The 19,602-nt window shown below is 45.0% G+C and overlaps 1 protein-coding gene, 1 long non-coding RNA gene and 10 other non-coding genes across 12 annotated transcripts; 8 read left to right on the forward strand and 4 right to left on the reverse strand.

Annotated features, from left to right (window-relative positions):
* Positions 1-1,250: 1,250 nt before the first annotated feature.
* On the reverse strand, positions 1,251-8,266 carry LOC146960289 (uncharacterized). The gene is made up of 3 exons (XR_015035481.1): positions 8,238-8,266; positions 5,874-5,978; positions 1,251-1,478 (listed from the first exon to the last, which is right to left on the reverse strand). It is a non-coding gene; the product is annotated as an uncharacterized LOC146960289 (long non-coding RNA).
* Positions 8,267-9,940: 1,674 nt separating this feature from the next.
* Positions 9,941-10,011, forward strand: trnag-gcc (transfer RNA glycine (anticodon GCC)). Its single transcript has one exon. It is a non-coding gene; the product is annotated as a tRNA-Gly (tRNA).
* A 446-nt stretch (positions 10,012-10,457) lies between these two features.
* On the reverse strand, positions 10,458-10,540 carry trnal-cag (transfer RNA leucine (anticodon CAG)). Its single transcript has one exon. It is a non-coding gene; the product is annotated as a tRNA-Leu (tRNA).
* A 215-nt stretch (positions 10,541-10,755) lies between these two features.
* Positions 10,756-10,827, reverse strand: trnaq-cug (transfer RNA glutamine (anticodon CUG)). Its single transcript has one exon. It is a non-coding gene; the product is annotated as a tRNA-Gln (tRNA).
* A 765-nt stretch (positions 10,828-11,592) lies between these two features.
* Positions 11,593-11,665, forward strand: trnam-cau (transfer RNA methionine (anticodon CAU)). The gene has a single exon. It is a non-coding gene; the product is annotated as a tRNA-Met (tRNA).
* Positions 11,666-11,828: 163 nt separating this feature from the next.
* On the forward strand, positions 11,829-11,901 carry trnav-cac (transfer RNA valine (anticodon CAC)). The gene has a single exon. It is a non-coding gene; the product is annotated as a tRNA-Val (tRNA).
* Positions 11,902-12,183: 282 nt separating this feature from the next.
* On the forward strand, positions 12,184-12,256 carry trnav-aac (transfer RNA valine (anticodon AAC)). Its single transcript has one exon. It is a non-coding gene; the product is annotated as a tRNA-Val (tRNA).
* A 463-nt stretch (positions 12,257-12,719) lies between these two features.
* trnad-guc (transfer RNA aspartic acid (anticodon GUC)) lies at positions 12,720-12,791 on the forward strand. The gene has a single exon. It is a non-coding gene; the product is annotated as a tRNA-Asp (tRNA).
* A 93-nt stretch (positions 12,792-12,884) lies between these two features.
* Positions 12,885-12,957, forward strand: trnav-cac (transfer RNA valine (anticodon CAC)). The gene has a single exon. It is a non-coding gene; the product is annotated as a tRNA-Val (tRNA).
* A 280-nt stretch (positions 12,958-13,237) lies between these two features.
* trnav-aac (transfer RNA valine (anticodon AAC)) lies at positions 13,238-13,310 on the forward strand. The gene has a single exon. It is a non-coding gene; the product is annotated as a tRNA-Val (tRNA).
* Positions 13,311-14,455: 1,145 nt separating this feature from the next.
* Positions 14,456-14,527, forward strand: trnad-guc (transfer RNA aspartic acid (anticodon GUC)). Its single transcript has one exon. It is a non-coding gene; the product is annotated as a tRNA-Asp (tRNA).
* Positions 14,528-16,103: 1,576 nt separating this feature from the next.
* LOC146960300 (uncharacterized) lies at positions 16,104-19,557 on the reverse strand. The gene is made up of 3 exons (XM_085772455.1): positions 18,533-19,557; positions 17,251-18,431; positions 16,104-17,152 (listed from the first exon to the last, which is right to left on the reverse strand). The coding sequence occupies exons 1-3, from the start codon at positions 19,528-19,530 to the stop codon at positions 16,104-16,106; spliced, it is 3,228 nt and encodes a 1,075-aa protein (XP_085628581.1). The 5' UTR covers positions 19,531-19,557.
* Between the last annotated feature and the right edge of the window lie 45 nt (positions 19,558-19,602).

Raw genomic sequence — 19,602 nt, forward strand, 5'->3', positions numbered from 1 at the left:
ACCCTTACGAAAGAAAAATATATTTACCAATATATTACTTGCAATATATTGTAATATATTGTAATATATTATTCTTCCATTACATTTTTCCATATATTTACAATATATAATATATTGGAAAATGTAATGGAAGAATATATTGATGACACATATATTATACAATATATTATATATTGCAATATATGGAAAAATATATTGATGACACATATATTATACAACATATTATATATTGATGTAATATATTGTAATATATTGCAATATATTGCAAAATATACAAAAAACTGCCCCTTTCAATATATTGAAATATATTAAACCTGAATATATAATATATGGGTTTATATATCCCAAAATATATGCAATTTTATATTTATAAATATCCACCATAATGTATTCAGATTTATATGATAAAATGTATTGATAATATATGAAAAGATATAGTGTCACATGTATGTTCAATATATGGTAGAATATATTTTAAATATATGTAAAATTATACATGAAATATATGTATGGCTATGTGTTCAATATATTGTGGAATATATTTAATATATGGAAAATTATATGGAAACAAAAACATGAACATATGTGTTCAATATATTGTGGATGAATACTTAAATATGCAAACTGCAATATGTTGCACAAACCTTTATACCACATATTAACACAGACTGGGTTAATTTATCAAAAAGCAACCTTTATTTTCTTTTAATCAGGCACAGATACTGAACCCAGTTTGAGGTTGGGAGCTATACAGGCCTATTAAAACCCCAACCAGGGTTCCTACAACAGCTTAAGCAAAGTTAAATTTAAGACTTTTTTTTAAAACCACTTGAAATTTAAATTTAAGACCAACTTCATAATAAACACAAATGCAGAAAAAAAAGAAACACCTCACATCAATTACATAAGGTTAGGGACAATTTTTAACCCACTTTCCTATGTGATCCAAGGTAAAGTGACTGCTACATGAAACATTGGTTTGTGTCTCTTTCCAGCTGTCCTTTCAAAATAAATGCATAAAAAGTCCGAAAAAAAAAAAAAAAACCACCACTGACTCGGAATCTGGTGGCTGTGAGAAATTTAGCGTTGACGGCCACCATAAAATACTACTTACCAAGTGTTAACATTTTTAAGACTTTTGAAAAATTGATTTAAGACATTTTAATGCCAATTAAGGCCTTGTTTTTAGATTAATGAATTCAATGCCTTTTAAGACTTTTTAAGGATCTGTAAGAACCCTGCCAACAGGCCTGGCATATGGTCAGACAAAGGAAATGTGACTGACTCTACATTTCTGAACAGTGCAACATTTTTAAAGAATGCCATTGAACAGACAATACATATACTTTTGGAACTGTGGAAAAGAAATAAATAGCCAAAAGAAAATTGATGTAGCAGATAAAGCAGATGTATGTATGTAGCAGATGAAGAGATGTCCACCCTCCAATTGGTAGTAATCAGCTGGCTCCTTGGTGCATCTAGGGAAAAAGAGAGAAAAAAAAAGAGATTTTTTAAATATTATTTAAATTATCTGTATAAAATGCTCTGACGTCCTTTGCTTCATTCTAATGTTCAACCTAACATCAAACATCAGATCATTCACAGGGGGTTTGGAGGGGGTGTCAAAGAGTCAATCGATTAGTACTCCGCGATTATCAAATACTTTCGCTTGAAATGCCTATCCCTACTGGAGTCCAGACTCCACACCAGTAAAAACAAGATAATAGACCACTAGTTTAATGTTAGTATTCAGTCGGTATTCAGCTGTATAGTCAATGATTTCCCTCAACTCTATCACTCAGTCAGCCAGCATCTAGTCTGGGGCCGTTGACCCGCTGTTTTGGTAGGAAACGGATCCAGGGCGAGAGAGACAGACCTTTCCTTCAAAATAAAAGCACCAAGCTAATAAAATGCGGTAAAACTCTTTAATTTAAGGAATATAATTTACAAGAAAGTCCCCGAGCCATTAAATTGACATTTTGCTTTTATTGTATTACAAGTTAATGTTTATTCAGGGTACCCCCAGAATTTTGCAACTCAAATTTAAGACTTTTTAAGACCTTTTTAAGACCACATTAGGGTTGGGCGGTATGACGGTATTATACCGTGTGACGGTATAAAATGTCTACCGGTAGAGATTTTGCAATACCGTTTATACCGGAGAAAGAGCAGATGTCTGCAGCATCTCTCTGAGTCACTGTAGTTAGACCGCCTCGACACACGGGGGAGCCGGCACTGCAGCAGACTGCTTGGCGTGGTTGCATCAGCACGACGAAGAAGAAACAGCTTTACCGGTTACCGGAGTGCAGAGCGAAAGATATAAGTGATAACAACCATGGCGGAGGCGGAGAGTGAAAGCAGAAGTGGGAGCATAATATAATACATCCATGAGTGGGAGTCACGAGGAAACGGAGGCAGCCCGACCCGCCCAACAAGACGAAAAAGTGAAAAGTGAAAGTAATTCACTCCGGCCGTAATTTTTTTCGATCGATCAGCTGTGTTTACCGTTTCATGTGTCATAGTTCTGATGGTTAGACAGATGAATTAGACCTCTAACACATCCTAAACTTTGACTTGTCAGAGTTTTTCAGAAGAGGAGTAAGTCAGGTTATAAGCAATGCTAATTTCTGTTAGCCCGTCTATGGTGTTTTACATTATACGTTAGCATTAAGCTAGCGGGCTTTTTATGCTTAGTTGTGACACTGGCTGTGTGTGTTTTAAACGTTGTTTCAAACTATGTGGGTTTGATTGAACATCTTTGATGCTTAAATATATATTGCCGCTTAACATATTGCTTTACTCCTCTTTCTATGTGCCATTTTTACTGTAGGACAGGCTAGCATAGGACACTGTTTATTATGGTCACTTCCGTCCCTCCCACCCACCGTTTTTCCGTCAGTTGTTGACATTTGAGCCCGTACTACCATAGACTGTAAAGGTTACTTACTACCTTAGGAACTCTAAAGTAACTTCTTTGATTTTCCCGGTTTGACCTGTTTGAACAGCCATAGACAGCACAGACCGTAGGCATTATTGTAAAATGCAAATTTGTGATGTTGTGATTTCTTTTTATATAATTGCACTAACTGGAGCAAGACTGCTCTGACATGTTTCCTGTTTGTTTGATTTTTTTAATAGAAATCCAAGTTAAAAAATAAAAGAGGAAAATGATCAAATGCGACAGTATGGTTATTTTAAGCACTTGAATTTACAGGGGAAAAAAAAACATACCGTGATATATACCGTTAGCGTGATATGAAATTACTCATACCGTGATATAAGATTTTGCTCATACCGCCCAACCCTAGACCACATCTAATGAAATTTAAGACCAACCTCGCAACAGTCATTTTACGTTTGCCAACGCAGCATTTCATGATTTTTTGCAAGTAGATACAGTTATGTTGTTGCGATGTATCATGCAGATAGATAAAAAATAAGACCTTTGTAGGGGTGTAACGATACACATAAATCACGGTTCGGTACGCACCTCGGTTTTGAGGTCTCGGTTCGGTTCATTTTCGGTAAGAGAACAAAATGCAAAACATAAATTTGCTTGTTGTTTATTAGGAATTTTTCTAAACCAAATTTACATGTTTTAGTCAAATGTAATTATTTTACTCACCTACTAATGCTATGTTGTAGGTACATTCTGTCCCTGATACAAATAAACTTATTAAACTAAACCAAGCCATTATACAAAATATGAAAAAAAATATAAAAGGCTACTGTTGTAAAGTGCTAGCCTGATGCATCAGCCGCTTATTTCATTACATTTCAAAAAGCGTCTGAACCTGAGCCATAGGGATTCGTTTGCTTCCGGGAGGCGGTTGCTTACATTTGCTTCAACTAATCGCTGCTGCTTGGTGGTCACGTGTGCTATACACCGGTTAAGCTCATAGGTTAATCTTGAGCGCTTGAGTTCAACGTCATCGCCTTCACTTACCCGTCTGTTCGCTGATTGGTCCGTCCGCTCTGGCGGACGGAGCAAACGGAAACGCATTGCTAGTGTCCTGACTACATTGTTGAGGCAAATGAAATTTGCCGGAACCAGTAGGCGGCGCTAGCCTGGCTAGTAAAGTGCTGCCTAATAAGTTCAATAAATTATTCTCAAAATAACAAAACATACAGCCTTACAATGATTTTTTTTTTTTTTTTTTTTTACATGTAAAGTGCCGCACTAACAGTTCGAGCCAGTGACGGACTGACCATAGGGCAATGTGGGCAAATGCCACAACGGCTGCCTGACGATGCAACCGTTCGGCCGCAAATAAATAAATAAATGAATGAATAACGCGGGTCATCACGAGGCACAGTGCGTAGTGTCAACACAGCAGCGACGTGCGCCTGCTCTGGGCGCATCTGCAGCAGATCCACATGTACTGGAGCTTGTGCGCAACACAGACACAGAGAGAGAGACAGACAGACAGACAGACGGACAGGCAGACAGACAGAGAGGAGATAGGAGCCACAGCCCCCCCACTTCCACCTCCACCTCCATTCCTCCCAAAAGCAGGAGGGTCTTCAAGCCTCTGTTTTCTCGCTAGCGGTAGCATTAGCAGTAGCATTAGCGATAGCCACGACGTAAACGGGCTGCACGTGTAGCTGCAGGCGGACTGTAAACACACACAACTTCTGTACCGAAACTCACTCGTTCACAGCGCTGTGCTGAACCGAACGCCCCGTACCGAATCGGTTCAATACAAATACATGTACCGTTACACCCCTAGACCTTTGAGAATGAAATTTAAGACTTGTAAACTAAATTTAAGACCTTTTCAAGGCCTTAATTTATAGTTATCAAATTTAAGACTTTTTCAAGTTTTTAAGACCCCGCGGGTACCCTGTTATTTTATAAAGTTTTATGTTGGTGAATACTTTTATTTTGGTGAATTTGGTGATTTCGGTATCAGCTACAGACAGGAACCAGAATGCAGACTAATTGGGAGGTAACTGACACCGGCTCTTCGCTTGTCTGAAGAGCCTGGTGATGCGAGGCTAGCCAGCATCAGTCCTGTGGAAATTTCAATTACTTCTGTATGGGATGGTGCTATACATTTAAAGCGATAGTTCACCCAAGATTGAAATTTCACTCATTATCTACTTACCCTCATGTCCGACTAAGGGCTGGGAGAAGTTTCAGAGTCCTCCGTGGCTTCTCTGAGTTACAGGGGGTCTCGACGTAGCAGTGCATGTCAATATAACGGTTGCAAATGGATACCAACTGTCTTGGTAACAAAAAGACACACCAAAAAACATCCAAATACCTCCATGCTGCTCGTATGTAATGTCCGTCTTGTATTGAAGCCCCGAAATGCGACATTGTCCCGGAAAAAAATTGAATAAGTCAATTTTTCAAGCTTGTTTTGTAGCGGAAGCTTCTCAAAGCTCCTCTTCCCGGTTCGTCATATTTGGACGGACTGGGAAGAGAACAGACCCTGGTTCGTCCAAATATGACGAAACCGGGAAGAAGAGCTTCGAGAAGCTCGAAAAATTGACTTATTTCATTGTTTTTGGGACAATTTCGCATTTCGGGGCTTCAATACAAGACGAACATTACATACGAGCAGCATGGAGGTATTTGGATGTTTTTTGGTGTGTCTTTTTGTTATGAAGACAGTTGGTATCCATTTGCAACCGTTATATGGACATGCACTGCTACGTCGAGACCCCTGTAAGAGAGAAGCCACTGAGGACTCTGAAACTCCTCCCAGCCCTTAGTCGACATGAGGGTGAGTAGATAATGAGTGCAATTTCAATTTTGGGTGAACTATCACTTTAAAAACTTGAACTGAAATTAATCTGAACTAGGTTTAATGAAAAAATTTAAGAAGCAAAATGCATTTGCCATAATTCTTGGTCTGTTTGCCTACCTGTTTGCATGTTGAAGTCTGTACCCCATCATCTTTTGCTCTATTGTCACTTCGGGTTCTCCAGCACGATGATCTCATGGGTAGAGCACTGCTGTGGGTCCTTGGCTGTGTAAAATACAGATTGACATAACAAAGAGTATTCAGTCAATTAGAAACAGAGTAAAACATTAATTAATCAAGGACAAAAATATCTTTAGCTGTGTCACAGTATTAAGGATAGAATGATTTTTTTTTATTTTATTTTGCGGCTGATCCTGATTATTATTACTCAAATAACACTATATTTAGAACTAATATCCTAATGAAAATTACTGCCACATATCTTTGACTTTAAAGTTTCTATTATTTTGTCCAACCTATGAAGGGTGAATTGAACTTATTACACCTGTGTGTATAAACTGGATTCACTAATGATGGCTTATTTGCAGGCTATATCATTTTCAGCTGGATGACTAATACTTCATCAACCGAGTATACACTAATATCAGTGATACTTTACTTTTATTAAAGGACAATTCCGGTCGAATTCAACACGGGGGTGTATTTTCATATCATTTTAGGTCTAAAAGAATGAATCTGAAGATTTTCAGTTTAATCGCTCCTGTTTTGCGGTAGCTGCGTCTGTCCCTGCATCGCCACGGCAGCAATGAATGGGAGTGGATGTAAGTTCCGCTGTTTAGGCTGTTTACATCCCTCAAAGCCGCAATTTTTTTCCACAGACAGCGTCAGATGGCTACTCAAACATGCACCGAGAAGTTTATTTACTTCAAGCAAGTCGACATGTTTGTAAAACTAGATCTAATTCAAAGTCTCCCGGAGTCTCGCGCGAGCCCGAAGTTGCAGTGCTGGTGTATTCAGGCGCAGTAGGAGCTACCGCTTGTGTCATAAACACAGTAATATCAACTCTTTACTTGCTTGAAGTGTACATTTTTTTCCACAGACAGCGTCAGGTGGCTAATCAAACATGCGCCTAGAAGTTTTTTTTACTTGAAGCAAGTCAAGAGTTGATATTCCTGTGTTTATGACACAACGGTAGCTTTTCCTACTGCTCCTGAACACACCGAGCACGGCAACTGGGTCTCGCGCGAGACTCAGGGAGACTTTGAATTAGATCTAGTTTTACAAACATGTCGGCTTGCTTGAAGTAAATAAACTTCTCGGTGCATGTTTGAGTAGCCATCTGACGCTGTCTGTGGAAAAAAATTGCGGCTTTGAGGGCTGGAAACAGCCTAAGCAGCGGAACTTACATCCACTCCCATTCATTGCTGCCGTGGCGATGCAGGGACAGACGCAGCTACCGCAAAACAGGAGCGATTAAACTGAAAATCTTCAGATTCATTCTTTTAGACCTAAAATGATATGAAAATACACCCCCGTGTTGAATTCGACCGGAATTGTCCTTTAACAGGAGTGAGTATTAGTAACCATGCTAAGAGGCCACAGTCAGTGTAGTGTCTCATCTCCAGTAGTTTCTGTTACTAGCAGAGTTCATGTTGTTTTCTTCTGCAGCAGAGTGCGTTTTCTAAAGCAGTGGTTCTCACACACACAAACGCGCGCGCCGCGAGTAGCCGCGAAGCAGCGAGAAGCGGAGCCCTTTGATGTTAACGACTGTGTCACACCGGAGCCACGTCGCTCCGGTTCACAGCAGCAGCGGCGCGGCGCGGCGCGCGAGCCGCGAGCGAGCCTGTCAAGCCGGGCAGGAAGTCGCACAAAGAAACAGCGGAAGAATCCGGTTAATTTTCAAAATAAAACACATTCCGAAGCCGGTTTACCGCCCCCCCCCCCCCCCCGTTTGGGAACCACTGTTCTAAAGGAACTTTCACTTATGTTTACACAGTGTTCAAAACAGTGTCTTAAATAACTCGATAAACAGCCCATGAAAAAAATATTTTTTCCAGCAGATATCTTTGTTACAACATGACTGAGCTAATTGGAGTAGTTTCATGTTGTGTCCGACAACGGGAGGGTTTTAACAGCTGACGTCCTGGTGTTAGCTTAGCTGCTGCTGTTAGCTGTCAGCAGCAGCTAAGCTAACGGCTACGATAGCCATGACTAGTTGCAGAGGCGTGCACACAGAAGTGGTGGTGTTTGTTCGGTAATTCGTTTTGTAGATTTAACAAACATCAGATTAGTCAGGGCGGTTTTGGCAGCCCGGAGCCTCCACATTTGGTGCCTACACCGGTGGCTAATGCTACCAGTTAGCCGCTAACGCTACCAGTTAGCCGCTCGCTAGAATGCTACTACGGGGTTGAAAGCCGGATAGCTCATGTGCTAATGGCGATTAGCTTTTCTCTCTTTTCTTTCTAACCCTTTTCTCTGTAACACGTTAATGAAGCCATGTACCGGCTTAAACATCCTCCTCACCGTTGGTTAGAACAAGGAGAATAAGAAAAAAAACCCCTCCATGGTGACATGTCGAGACATGTCCAGGACTTCACATCCGTTAACGTTACACAGCCCCCCTCCCTCTCACCAGAGCCTGCCTCGTTTGAATCCCTGACACCAACAACGCCACAATAATAACAGAGAAATATCTTACCTGTATTTTTTTGCAGGATTTAAATTCACTCAAGCTCTCGCTAGGACCAGGTTCCAGCCGACTGTTTGTCCATTTATCCGTATCGTAAAAATAATCCACATGACTGGTCATTCTTGAACGACTGAAGTGCGTCGCGGCGGTTCCCGTTTCACAGCAGCAGTAACGGTTATTTTCAAATTTGGCGCCGGAAAGGCGCGCACAGCTGTCATTGGCCAAGAGCCATTATGTCAGTCAGATCAACCAATCATGTTCAAATGCTCACGATGAGACAGCCAATGGATTTTGTTTCATTGTGGTAACATTTTATTTTTTATTTTTATATCTAATAAAAAAAATAATTCCTGACCTGCAATCGGTTCACAGACCATTGCTAAGTAAAACACACCGTTGCTAGGGTCACCGCTCTGATCAGAGGACACAGAGGAGGAGAACTATGCAGGATATTTACTTTAATTGAATTTTTACCTTCAGCTTCGGACTAATTGTGATGTTAGATAAATTACTTAACTTGTTACAGGGGGGGGGGGGGGTTATAAATATACACATATACTATACTATATACTATATTTTTTAAATGTTTTACACACATATATATATATGTGTGTGTGTGTGTGTGTGTGTGTATGTTGTATAAAATATAAACATTTAAAAAATATAGTGCCTTTTTGGCCTTGATCTCAATATATTTTTCAATATATACACATATATGATCCATGCATATATATGAAAATATATAAAACATTAAAAAAATATAGTGCCTTTTTGGCCTTGATTTCAATATATTTTTCAATATATACACATATATGATCCATGCATATATATATAAATATATAAAATATTTAAAAATATAGTGCCTTTTTGGTCTTTATTTCAATATATTTCTCAATATATACACATATATGATCCATGCATATATTGCAATATATTGGAAAATATAAAAATTAAATCCCATATATGGGAATATATTGCCTAATATATCACATGATATTTTCTAATATATTGCAATATATTTTTCTTTCGTAAGGGCATGGACATGGCTGATGTGGCTGGGAGGACGGACCAGCAGTGAGACCGCCTATCCCAACCGCTAGTTTCCACAGGGCTTGCCCAGTATGTCCGGTCTGAGCCGCCCATAGCTTGGGTTGAGCCTCGTCCTTCCTCGTTAGTATAGTGGACAGTATCTCCGCCTGTCACGCGGAAGACCGGGGTTCGATTCCCCGACGGGTAGAGTCTCTTTGTTTTGCACTACTGAAGAAGAAAAAAAAGTCATCCTGTTCCTGGTCATCCAAGTGTGGGTTCGTGAAAAAGCCCACCGTTTTCTGCGGGTTTGTTTGCACTCCTGATTGTAGCTTGGACAGGCGTTAAGAGTTGTTGGAATCACCTGAGACCATGTGTAAACGACAGTCGTCAGACCATCTTGATTTCCTATTATTCCTCTGAGTCGGTTTTGCTATTCAAGCGGTTGTGGCCAGTTCATGGGGTGTCTGTGGACCGTGGTGGCAAAGTGGTAGGAAGGAGGGGCACGTAAGCATTGGTGGTTCAGTGGTAGAATTCTCGCCTGCCACGCGGGAGGCCCGGGTTCGATTCCCGGCCAATGCAAAGATGCTTTTCCTTTGCCTGGGTTTGAATCCTCAACAGCTCAACCCACTCCACATTACCATGTCATCCTAGTGGTCGATCGCACAATATCTTTTTCGGGCGTTTGGCCGTTTATTGACAACGAGACAGTGGTGATGCAACAAATAGCAACAAAATGATAGTCTTTTTCCGTGCTTCTGGTTGCCTAAAACCTCAACAACGTGTACCGCCACCCACGCACATGAAAAGCACAGCAGCTCACAGGGATCAAGATGTGGGAAAAACACAGGCTGTCAGAAGTGGGATTCGAACCCACTCCTCCAGGGTAGACTGTGACCTCAACGCAGCCCCTTAGTGGTTCTGGCCTGCCGCGCGGGAGGTAGGGGTTCGAATCCTGGCCGCTGCAAACGCCTGGAAATTGCACAGCACGGCGACTCACAGGGATCAAGATGTGGGAAAAGCACAGCTGTCAGAAGTGGGATTCGAACCCACGCCTCCAGTGGAGACTGCGACCTGAACGCAGCGCCTTAGACCGCTCGGCCATCCTGACTGAGGAAATAGCCCTGAGCCCGTCACGTGTGAGCCAAGGCAGGGAATGACATCACCTGCAAATCAGTCACAAGGCACAAAGCAACGTTAGACTTACATTTAACATGAAGAAAAGCAGGGGGTGTCAACGGGTAATTTCCAGGTGCTGGCGAAAGGGGGCTGAATTGCAACGGCAGAGAAGAGGCAGCCTTCGTAACGGGCGGCTTCCAAACAGTCAGGTCCCACCGAGATTTGAACTCGGATCGCTGGATTCAGAGTCCAGAGTGCTAACCATTACACCATGGAACCGCTGGGCCAAGGTGTTGTCTGCTGATCGACCGCGTGGTCCAACCACGGGACGGACAAAAGTGCGCCTGCCCTTCCTTCCACTGCTTCTGCCTGCCTGATTTTTCCATCCCGTCTCTGGCTTTGGTATCACATCCACGTTTAAATGCCTGGGAGGCGTACCTCGGAGCCTGCAAGACTTCCCAGAAGAAAGAAGAGCAACATCCTTTCCAAGGTAAGGGCTTGTTTTTGGTGTTGTGTTTTTCTTACCGGATCATCCTGCTTTTTGATAGCAAATTATCTTTCCGATGTTTGGCCTGTTCTGCGGCAGTGACCAAAAGAAGTCATAGTCACAGCTTGATAGTTAGTGATAGGTAGCCAGCTACTGTCACACAGCCAGAGTAGATTGGCCCCGTTCAGAGGACCCTTGTTGGATGGCCAAGAAAAGAGCTGAGGCAGTAAGCGCTGGTGTATCAGTGGTAGAGTTCTTGCCTGCCACGCCCGAGGCCTGAGTTCGATTCCTGGCTCTTGCAAACTGTACTCAGACCAAAAGAAGCCTTAGTCACAGCTTGATACTGAGTGATTAGTTTGCCCTGGCTCTGGACAAAAATCCTCACTCTGCCGTTCACATCGTGTGATGTGACAGCCCTCCAGTAACACATGCTAGGTGGGGCTTATGTCCAGAGCTGCGGCCGCCCCACTCTTGACTGAGGAGCGGCCCGTGTTTTGCGTGTGGGTCACATTGAGAGTTCCTCCTGATTTTACTCATCCTCCCATTCTGCCATGTGGGCCTCGTTGGCGCAGTAGGCAGCGCGTCAGTCTCATAATCTGAAGGTCGTGAGTTCGAGCCTCACACGGGGCACTGTATACCTTTTGTCTAGCGGTGTGCACTGTGTCCCTGATGGCTGGCTCAGAGAGATTCTCAATCATTGTTTACAGCTAACAGAGCACAGCCAAGGTTTGTCAGGCTCAGTCTACGCTGGTGGGTTTCCCCACGTCAAACGCAAGAGCATGCCAGCAGTACAGTTTCCGTAGTGTAGTGGTTATCACGTTCGCCTCACACGCGAAAGTTCCCCGGTTCGAAACCGGGCGGAAACAAGGCTCCATCTCCACGGTTTTAGAAGAGAATCATCAGGCAGTTACTGGGAATCCTCCAGTTGACAGCCTACAAAGAGATGACTCAAAATTGCTCCATGTCGGCGACAGTGGGCGTGCCAAGGTGAAAAAGCTGGTACGCTTGGCCAATAAATGCCTGATTCAGTCTGATGATTCCGGAGAAAATCATTGTTTACTGCTAACAGAGCACAGCCAAGGTTTGTCAGGCTTAGTCTACGCTGGTGGGTTTCCCCGCGTCAAACGCAGGAGCAACCCAGCAGCACGGTTTCCGTAGTGTAGTGGTTATCACGTTCGCCTAACACGCGAAAGGTCCCCAGTTCGAAACTGGGGGGAAACAAGCTTCTCCTTCTGTGGATTTGCAAAACAAGGTGAAGTCAGGCCTCTACTGCGCACAGCGAGCTTGATGGTGTCGGCCCACATTTAGCATCGTTGGAAGGCTGGATGAAGTCCAGTCGATGTCCGCCACAGTCAGTGTGGATTTGCAGATGCGAAAACTCAGACATCTGAAGCACTGTAACGATTAAATCCTTTCGTCAGCCGTCCTTTACAAAATTCAGGTTACTTGAGTACAGAGCCCAAGCGCCCAATGACTAGTACTTTAACAGTGACTTCTATTGCCCTTCAAAGTAGAGACCACAAAGCGGTACATTTGAAACCTGCACCAGTGGTCCATGGACATGGCTGATGTGGCTGGGAGGACGGACCAGCAGTGAGACCGCCTATCCCAACCACTAGTTTCCACAGGGCTTGCCCAGTATGTCCGGTCTGAGCCGCCCATAGCTTGGGTTGAGCCTCGTCAGTCCTCGTTAGTATAGTGGACAGTATCTCCGCCTGTCACGCGGAAGACCGGGGTTCGATTCCCCGACGGGGAGAGTCTCTTTGTTTTGTGCTACTGAAAATCTATCAGGCTCACTGGGCGCTGGTGGATTTCCCGACGTCCGGAACAGGCTTTACGTCGGAGGGCAGTTTCCGTAGTGTAGTGGTTATCACGTTCGCCTCACACGCGAAAGGTCCCCGGTTCGAAACCGGGCGGAAACAAGGCTCCATCTCCACGGTTTTAGAAGAGAATCATCAGGCAGTTACTGGGAATCCTCCAGTTGACAGCCTACAAAGAGATGACTCAAAATTGCTCCATGTCGGCGACAGTCAAGCCAAGGTGAAAAAGCTGGTACGCTTGGCCAAATAAATGCCTGATTCAGTCTGATGATTCCGGAGAAAATCATTGTTTACTGCTAACAGAGCACAGCCAAGGTTTGTCAGGCTCAGTCTACGCTGGTGGGTTTCCCCGCGTCAAACGCAGGAGCATCCCAGCAGCACGGTTTCCGTAGTGTAGTGGTTATCACGTTCGCCTAACACGCGAAAGGTCCCCAGTTCGAAACTGGGCGGAAACAAGCTTCTCCTTCTGTGGATTTGCAAAACAAGGTGAAGTCAGGCCTCTACTGCGCACAGCGAGCTTGATGGTTTCGGCCTACATTTAGCATCGTTGGAAGGCTGGATGAAGTCCAGTCGATTTCTGCCACAGTCAGTGTGGATTTGCAGATGCGAAAACTCAGACATCTGAAGCACTGTAACGATTAAATCCTTTCGTCAGCCGTCCTTTACAAAATTCAGGTTACTTGAGTACAGAGCCCAAGCGCCCAATGACTGCAATATTTTTTTTCGTAGGATGAGTCCGGGAAAGTCCCGCCTTCCCCGCCTCTGATTGGCTGGATGAATTCTCCTCCGATTGACGTCATCTCACAACAGTACTGTAGTAAACTAAAATACACACAACTGAAAAATTAAATGTAATCAGACGCCATGGCGTAGCCCCGCTGGTTTCACATTCCGAAAAATTTAGTTTTTAAATTTATATTCCAAGTTTACATTTTGAGTTTGAGAGAAGTGTAATTGTGCCATTGGTTAGGTTTAGGCAATGAAGAAAGGAGTTGGTTAAGTTTAGTAAAAAGACCAGGTAGAGGCTAGACAGGCCAGATAAGTAGAGAGAGTCCAAGTTTACATTTTGAATTTGAGTGAGAAGTGTAATTGTGCCATTGGTTAGGTTTAGGCAATAAAGAAAGGAGTTGGTTAAGTTTAGTAAAAAGACCAGATAGAGTGTAGACAGGCCAGATAAGTAGAGAGAGTCCAGGTAGATCTAGGCACTTATCACGCTTTGCCGACAGCCTGCGTTTCACAGCCGTTTCACAACCAAAACAAACAACCAATCAGGCCAGAGCCCTTCTAGCCAATCAGAGTCGAAAATGGAGCCCATCTAGCCAATCAGAGGCGGGAAAGGCGGGACTTTCCCGGACTCGTCCTACGAAAAAAAATATCGCCCAATGACTAGTACTAGTACTAGTACTACTTGTACTTGACCTTCAAAGTAGAGACCACAAAGCGGTACATTTGAAACCTGCACCAGTGGTCCATGGACATGGCTGATGTGGCTGGGAGGACGGACCAGCAGTGAGACCGCCTATCCCAACCGCTAGTTTCCACAGGGCTTGCCCAGTATGTCCGGTCTGAGCCGCCCATAGCTTGGGTTGAGCCTCGTCCTTCCTCGTTAGTATAGTGGACAGTATCTCCGCCTGTCACGCGGAAGACCGGGGTTCGATTCCCCGACGGGGAGAGTCTCTTTGTTTTGCACTACTGAAGAAGAAAAAAAAGTCATCCTGTTCCTGGTCATCCAAGTGTGGGTTCGTGAAAAAGCCCACCGTTTTCTGCGGGTTTGTTTGCACTCCTGATTGTAGCTTGGACAGGCGTTAAGAGTTGTTGGAATCACCTGAGACCATGTGTAAACGACAGTCGTCAGACCATCTTGATTTCCTATTATTCCTCTGAGTCGGTTTTGCTATTCAAGCGGTTGTGGCCAGTTCATGGGGTGTCTGTGGACCGTGGCGGCAAAGTGGTAGGACGGAGGGGCACGTAAGCATTGGTGGTTCAGTGGTAGAATTCTCGCCTGCCACGCGGGGGCCAGCTGTGAATTCCCGTAACGGAGAAACAGCCAACTTTTTTTCTTTTTTTCAAACTCCACACAGACCCGTGTTCGAATCCCGAGTGGAGCTTCATCAAATTTCATTCTAAATGACTGTAAACTCTTTGAAAACGCTTGAGAAATGTTTGATTAGATTTGGAAATGCACCATTATTTAATTATTATAGTATCATCTTATTGGAAAGTGTACATCCTACTGTTTTAAGTTCACTACACACTTTGCTGTTGTTTTGGCTGCTACTTTGTACAAAGATACAAAGTAGCAGCCAAAAGAACAATATGTGTAATACTGTAGATACAGTAGATAGATAAGGCATCATCTTTACTCCATCCTTACCTGTATGCAAACTGCAGTGGGTCTAACACAGGGTTGACCTCTGTACTAATACCATGGACTTTTCAAAACATACTGACGGTAGTAGTAATAGTAGTAGTTGTGAGAGTCCTACTTTTCTTTTCTAAGTATTTTAGACTACAGAATTAAATTTTACTCTGAGATATTGAGGTATGAAAAAAATTAAGTAATTAGGCAGAACAATTAACATGTTGATCATATTGACAGTTTTAATATTTACAATGTATCAACATGACAGAATACTGGAAAACAAGAATATGATGTTGGATTGCAACAGATGTACATAAAGATGAAACGTGGAATATTAAAGGTCAAGACAACTATATACATGTGTATGACAAAATATTTCAAACTTTGTGCACTGTTTTACTGTAAGTTCACTTACACACTTTGTTGTTGTTTTGGCATACAAAGTAGCAGCCAAAAGAACAATATGTGCAATACTGTAGATATAGTAGATAGATAGATAGATAGATAGATAGATAGATATTTACAAATTATTATATTTACATCTACTATATATATGTACATTATGATACAGTAGATAGATAGATAGATAGATAGATAGATAGATAGATAGATAGATAGATAGATAGATAGATAGATAGATATTTACATATTTACAAATGATTATATTTACATCTACTATATATATATATATGTACATTATGATACAGTAGATAGATAGATATTTACAAATGATTATATTTATATCTACTATATATACTGTATGTACAGTATGATACAGTGCATAGAGAGAACATGTAAACATACAAAACAATAACTTGGTTCTCTCTATTCAACATCACAAACTATGTACAACATTTACATACATATTTACAACATATACTGTACATCACTTCTTTCTGTCCTCCACCCATCTCTGCTTCTCTGCCTCATAGAAAGGAGAGGCCTGAAACTCCCCCCAGGTCATCTCCTTGGCCATGCCCTTCTCCTTGTAGAGAGAGAACACCTTGGAGGGGCAATAAATGTATTTCCCTGCCACTCCAGGGAAGCAGGTGTGGATGTGGGGGCTGTTTGGTCCCTGTTTCACCTCCAAGTGGCAGAATCTGCAGAGGCGGCCTCCTTTCTCAGACTCCGGCCTTTTCCTCTTCTTGTCTGCTCTCTCCTCAGCCCGTTTTCTGGCAGCTTCCAGCTCCCTTTGGAAGAACTCTGTCCCCTGGAACTCTTCAAAGGGCATTCTGGAGTCAGAGAGTCCATCAGCAGCGTAGACCTGGTGCACTTTCTTGGAGCAGTAGAAATAGCGGATAGGCCCCTGCTGGAAAAAAAAGTGCACCGATGACCCGTCACCCTCATAACGGGACTTCGGCTGTCCGCAGGCGAGACAGGTCTTTGTCTGCCTCTTCTTCTGCTCCTGCTGCTGTTGTTGCTGCTGCTGCTGCCTCTGTTGCTTCTCCAAGATGCTCTCCACAATCTTCTCAATAGAGTCTTGAGACAGAGGTGTGGAGAGAGCAGGTGGATTCACAACAGCTGGCTTCAGAGTGACCACTGGCACACTGGCAGTCTCACTCCCCTCCGACAGAGCGTGCCACAGCTGCTGAGTCTGCAGGAGTTTCTCCTGGCTCGTGTTCAGGGAGGAGCTGGTGTTCAGCAGTTTTGCCAGGTGCTTCACATACCGCGATATGTGCAGCCTGGTGGTGGGGTGCAGCAAGCTGTTGGGATCGGAGGCAGACTGATGGACCATGTCTGCGTACTCCTGATCCACACGCCGCAGCATGTCCTCCTCCCCACGATGCTTCTGCAGCAAGCCATCGATGGCAGCCTTCATCGGTGGAGTCCAGCGTGTGTGGTCCAGCACAAACACACGCCCACCTGTCTTGATGGGACCGGTGCGTGCACTCCGTGGCGATGACCTCAGCGGCAGTGGCAGGGCCTGTGACATTTCTGGAACATAATAAAGCAATAGGACATCCTCAGTTAATCATGTTATTACATTAAAACATAACCCAAACTTTTATACACAAAGAATTATGTCAATTTACCCTGTGCTGCTGGATGATCCTTATCTTCTGCTGGCATTTCGTGCTTCAGCAGCACGCCAGCAGAGAGGACAGGGCCGACAGGCGCAGGAAATGTCAGGCCAGAGGACAGTGTCTGGCTGGAGGAGGGTGCTGTGTCTGGGGCTTGGCCTTTGACAGGAGAGGGTGTCGGCACAGGGGACAGAGGTGGAGGAGAAACAGTTCTGTCTCTTTTCTGTGTCCGGTGTTTGTCCCAGTCCAGAGGCACCGGTCGACAGCCTGGCTCTCTGTACTCAAGGCCGAACCTCTCTCCAGTGTCCCTGTCAGAGAGGCAGAGAGCTGGGTACTTCTGCTGGCCTGTCGCACTCTGGGAGGCAGAGTTCAGCTCGGCAATCAGCGCTGGGTCGAAGACAGCAGGGAGGACGACACCGGGCTGCTTCAGGTCCACCAGCCGCTGGTAGTTCCAGCGCGCCACCCCTGTCATGCCCTGGGCCTGGAACAGCTCAGGGGAGACTTGAGTCCCGGTGACCCAGTGAGCCTGGTGGCAGTGGAACCCCTCCTGCTGCGATGTTCCTCTGACTGGGATCCAGAGGGGGACTGCTGCACCTTCCCCAGGTACGTGGTTGAGCTGCAGGGTGCCGCCGTACCTGTACATGATGCCCTCTTTGAGCTCAGGGTCACTCAGGCAACCACGGAGAACGTGGACGCGCTGGATGCGCCACGTCTTCAGCATGGATGCCTTGAAGAGGGGGACGTTGTTGGGGTCCGTTGCCACGTGGAAATGTTGCAGCACTTTCTCCACTCTGTCCAGCAGCTCCATGGGCTGGGGCACTTTGGTCCTGCAGTGCTCGCGGATGTGCTGCTTGGTGGGGTTGGGTGGCTGGATGCCGCAGAACTCATAAGCAGCCCGGAGCTTCTTCAGGTCATCCTGGTCCACCACAGAGAAGGCAGCTGAGAGGAGCTGGCAGAAAGTGCTGAACAGAGGGTGATGCTCAGAGGTGCACTCTCGGGTAAAACGTCTCATGCAGTGGAACAAGTCCAGCTTCACAACCATGTTGCTGTTGTAACACGAGCGTGATGCACATGAGTTTGCCAGCGGTCCAGAGGTGGCCTCAGCAACAACGGAGGGGGTGGTCTTCCAGGCGTCCCAGTGGAGATGTTCCCCAGGAGCAGAGTCTGGGATCCTAAACGGAGCACAGCAATCCCTACACACCAAAGAAAGCAAGACGGAGTGCAATTTAGATTAATGAAAGAAACAATTTCTGTTAATTGTATATCAGTGAAAAGACAACATGGCTGTTCTCACCTGTCCATCCAGTGGTAGCCTGCCTTTTCCACTCCGGCGTCGATGTACCTCTTCTGCAGTCCCTGGTACATCGACTCCAAGGACTTCTCAGCCTCAGACTGAACCATCACCCAGGAAGCAATGAGCCAGTTCTCGTTCATCACGGCGTAACTGGACATAACGCCGGACGCCAGCGTTACCTTCCGCGCCACTTTCCTGGTGTGGTCAGATCTGAAGACCTGTCCAAAAGTTCCCTGGAGGAGTTTGGACATGGCCGGCTCCTGACGTCTGTACTCGTCCAGCAGGCAGTCAGTCAGGTAGTGGGCCGACACAGAGACCCCACACCAGCCATCTGGATCCTCGTACGACCCGAAAGCCTGTGGTGTGTTCTCCTTCCTCAGGAACTGCGCCATGGTCTTCTGCCCATACACTCCAGCCTCAGCATCCCTGACACTCTCGATGGCGTGCAGGTACGCCAGGTGAGCTCGCTCATACTTGAGGTGCATGAGCTCGTTCACCTGGTTTGCCATGTCTGTGGGGGACTTGCCAGTGCGCCTCAGCTCATCCATCACAGACTTGCAGATGGCCTTCTTGTAGGTCAGGAATGCAGGCAGGAGGTTGGTGAAGCGCTTGGGCAGTTTCTCCAGCCACCGGGGACTGTCAGCAGACCAGATCCTCCGACAGTCCTTGCAGCAGAGTCGAGAGGAGAAGATGTAATACTGGCCACTGGTGCCAACAATCACCCGGGGCCTGCCCACGCCAGCAGAGACCACCCGAGGATGACGGCAGTCATGGAGGCAAGGCAGGGTGTAATTGTTCCTCAGCCTGACCATGATGTCACTCTCGGGCTTCCAGATAAAGAAGGGGTGCAGCTGGAAGAAGTTGGGAGATGGGAGGTCAGCCACTGTGTCAATGAGCTCCGGCTGCGGAGGAAGACGCCACAGTGAAATGCTGTTTCCTGGGTGACGAACTGGGCGTGACCCTGGCCACAGTCCGAGATCCTGCAGCTCAGTCTTCATCCACAGCCTCTGCTGCCGGGAACAGCTCCAGGTGACCGTGTACTGCTCAGGCCCAAGCAGAGTAACAGGGAC

Source organism: Trachurus japonicus, unplaced genomic scaffold (assembly GCF_045865225.1).
Source record: "Trachurus japonicus isolate A0001 unplaced genomic scaffold, Traja_1.0 AP030500.1".
Taxonomy (NCBI): domain Eukaryota; kingdom Metazoa; phylum Chordata; class Actinopteri; order Carangiformes; family Carangidae; genus Trachurus; species Trachurus japonicus.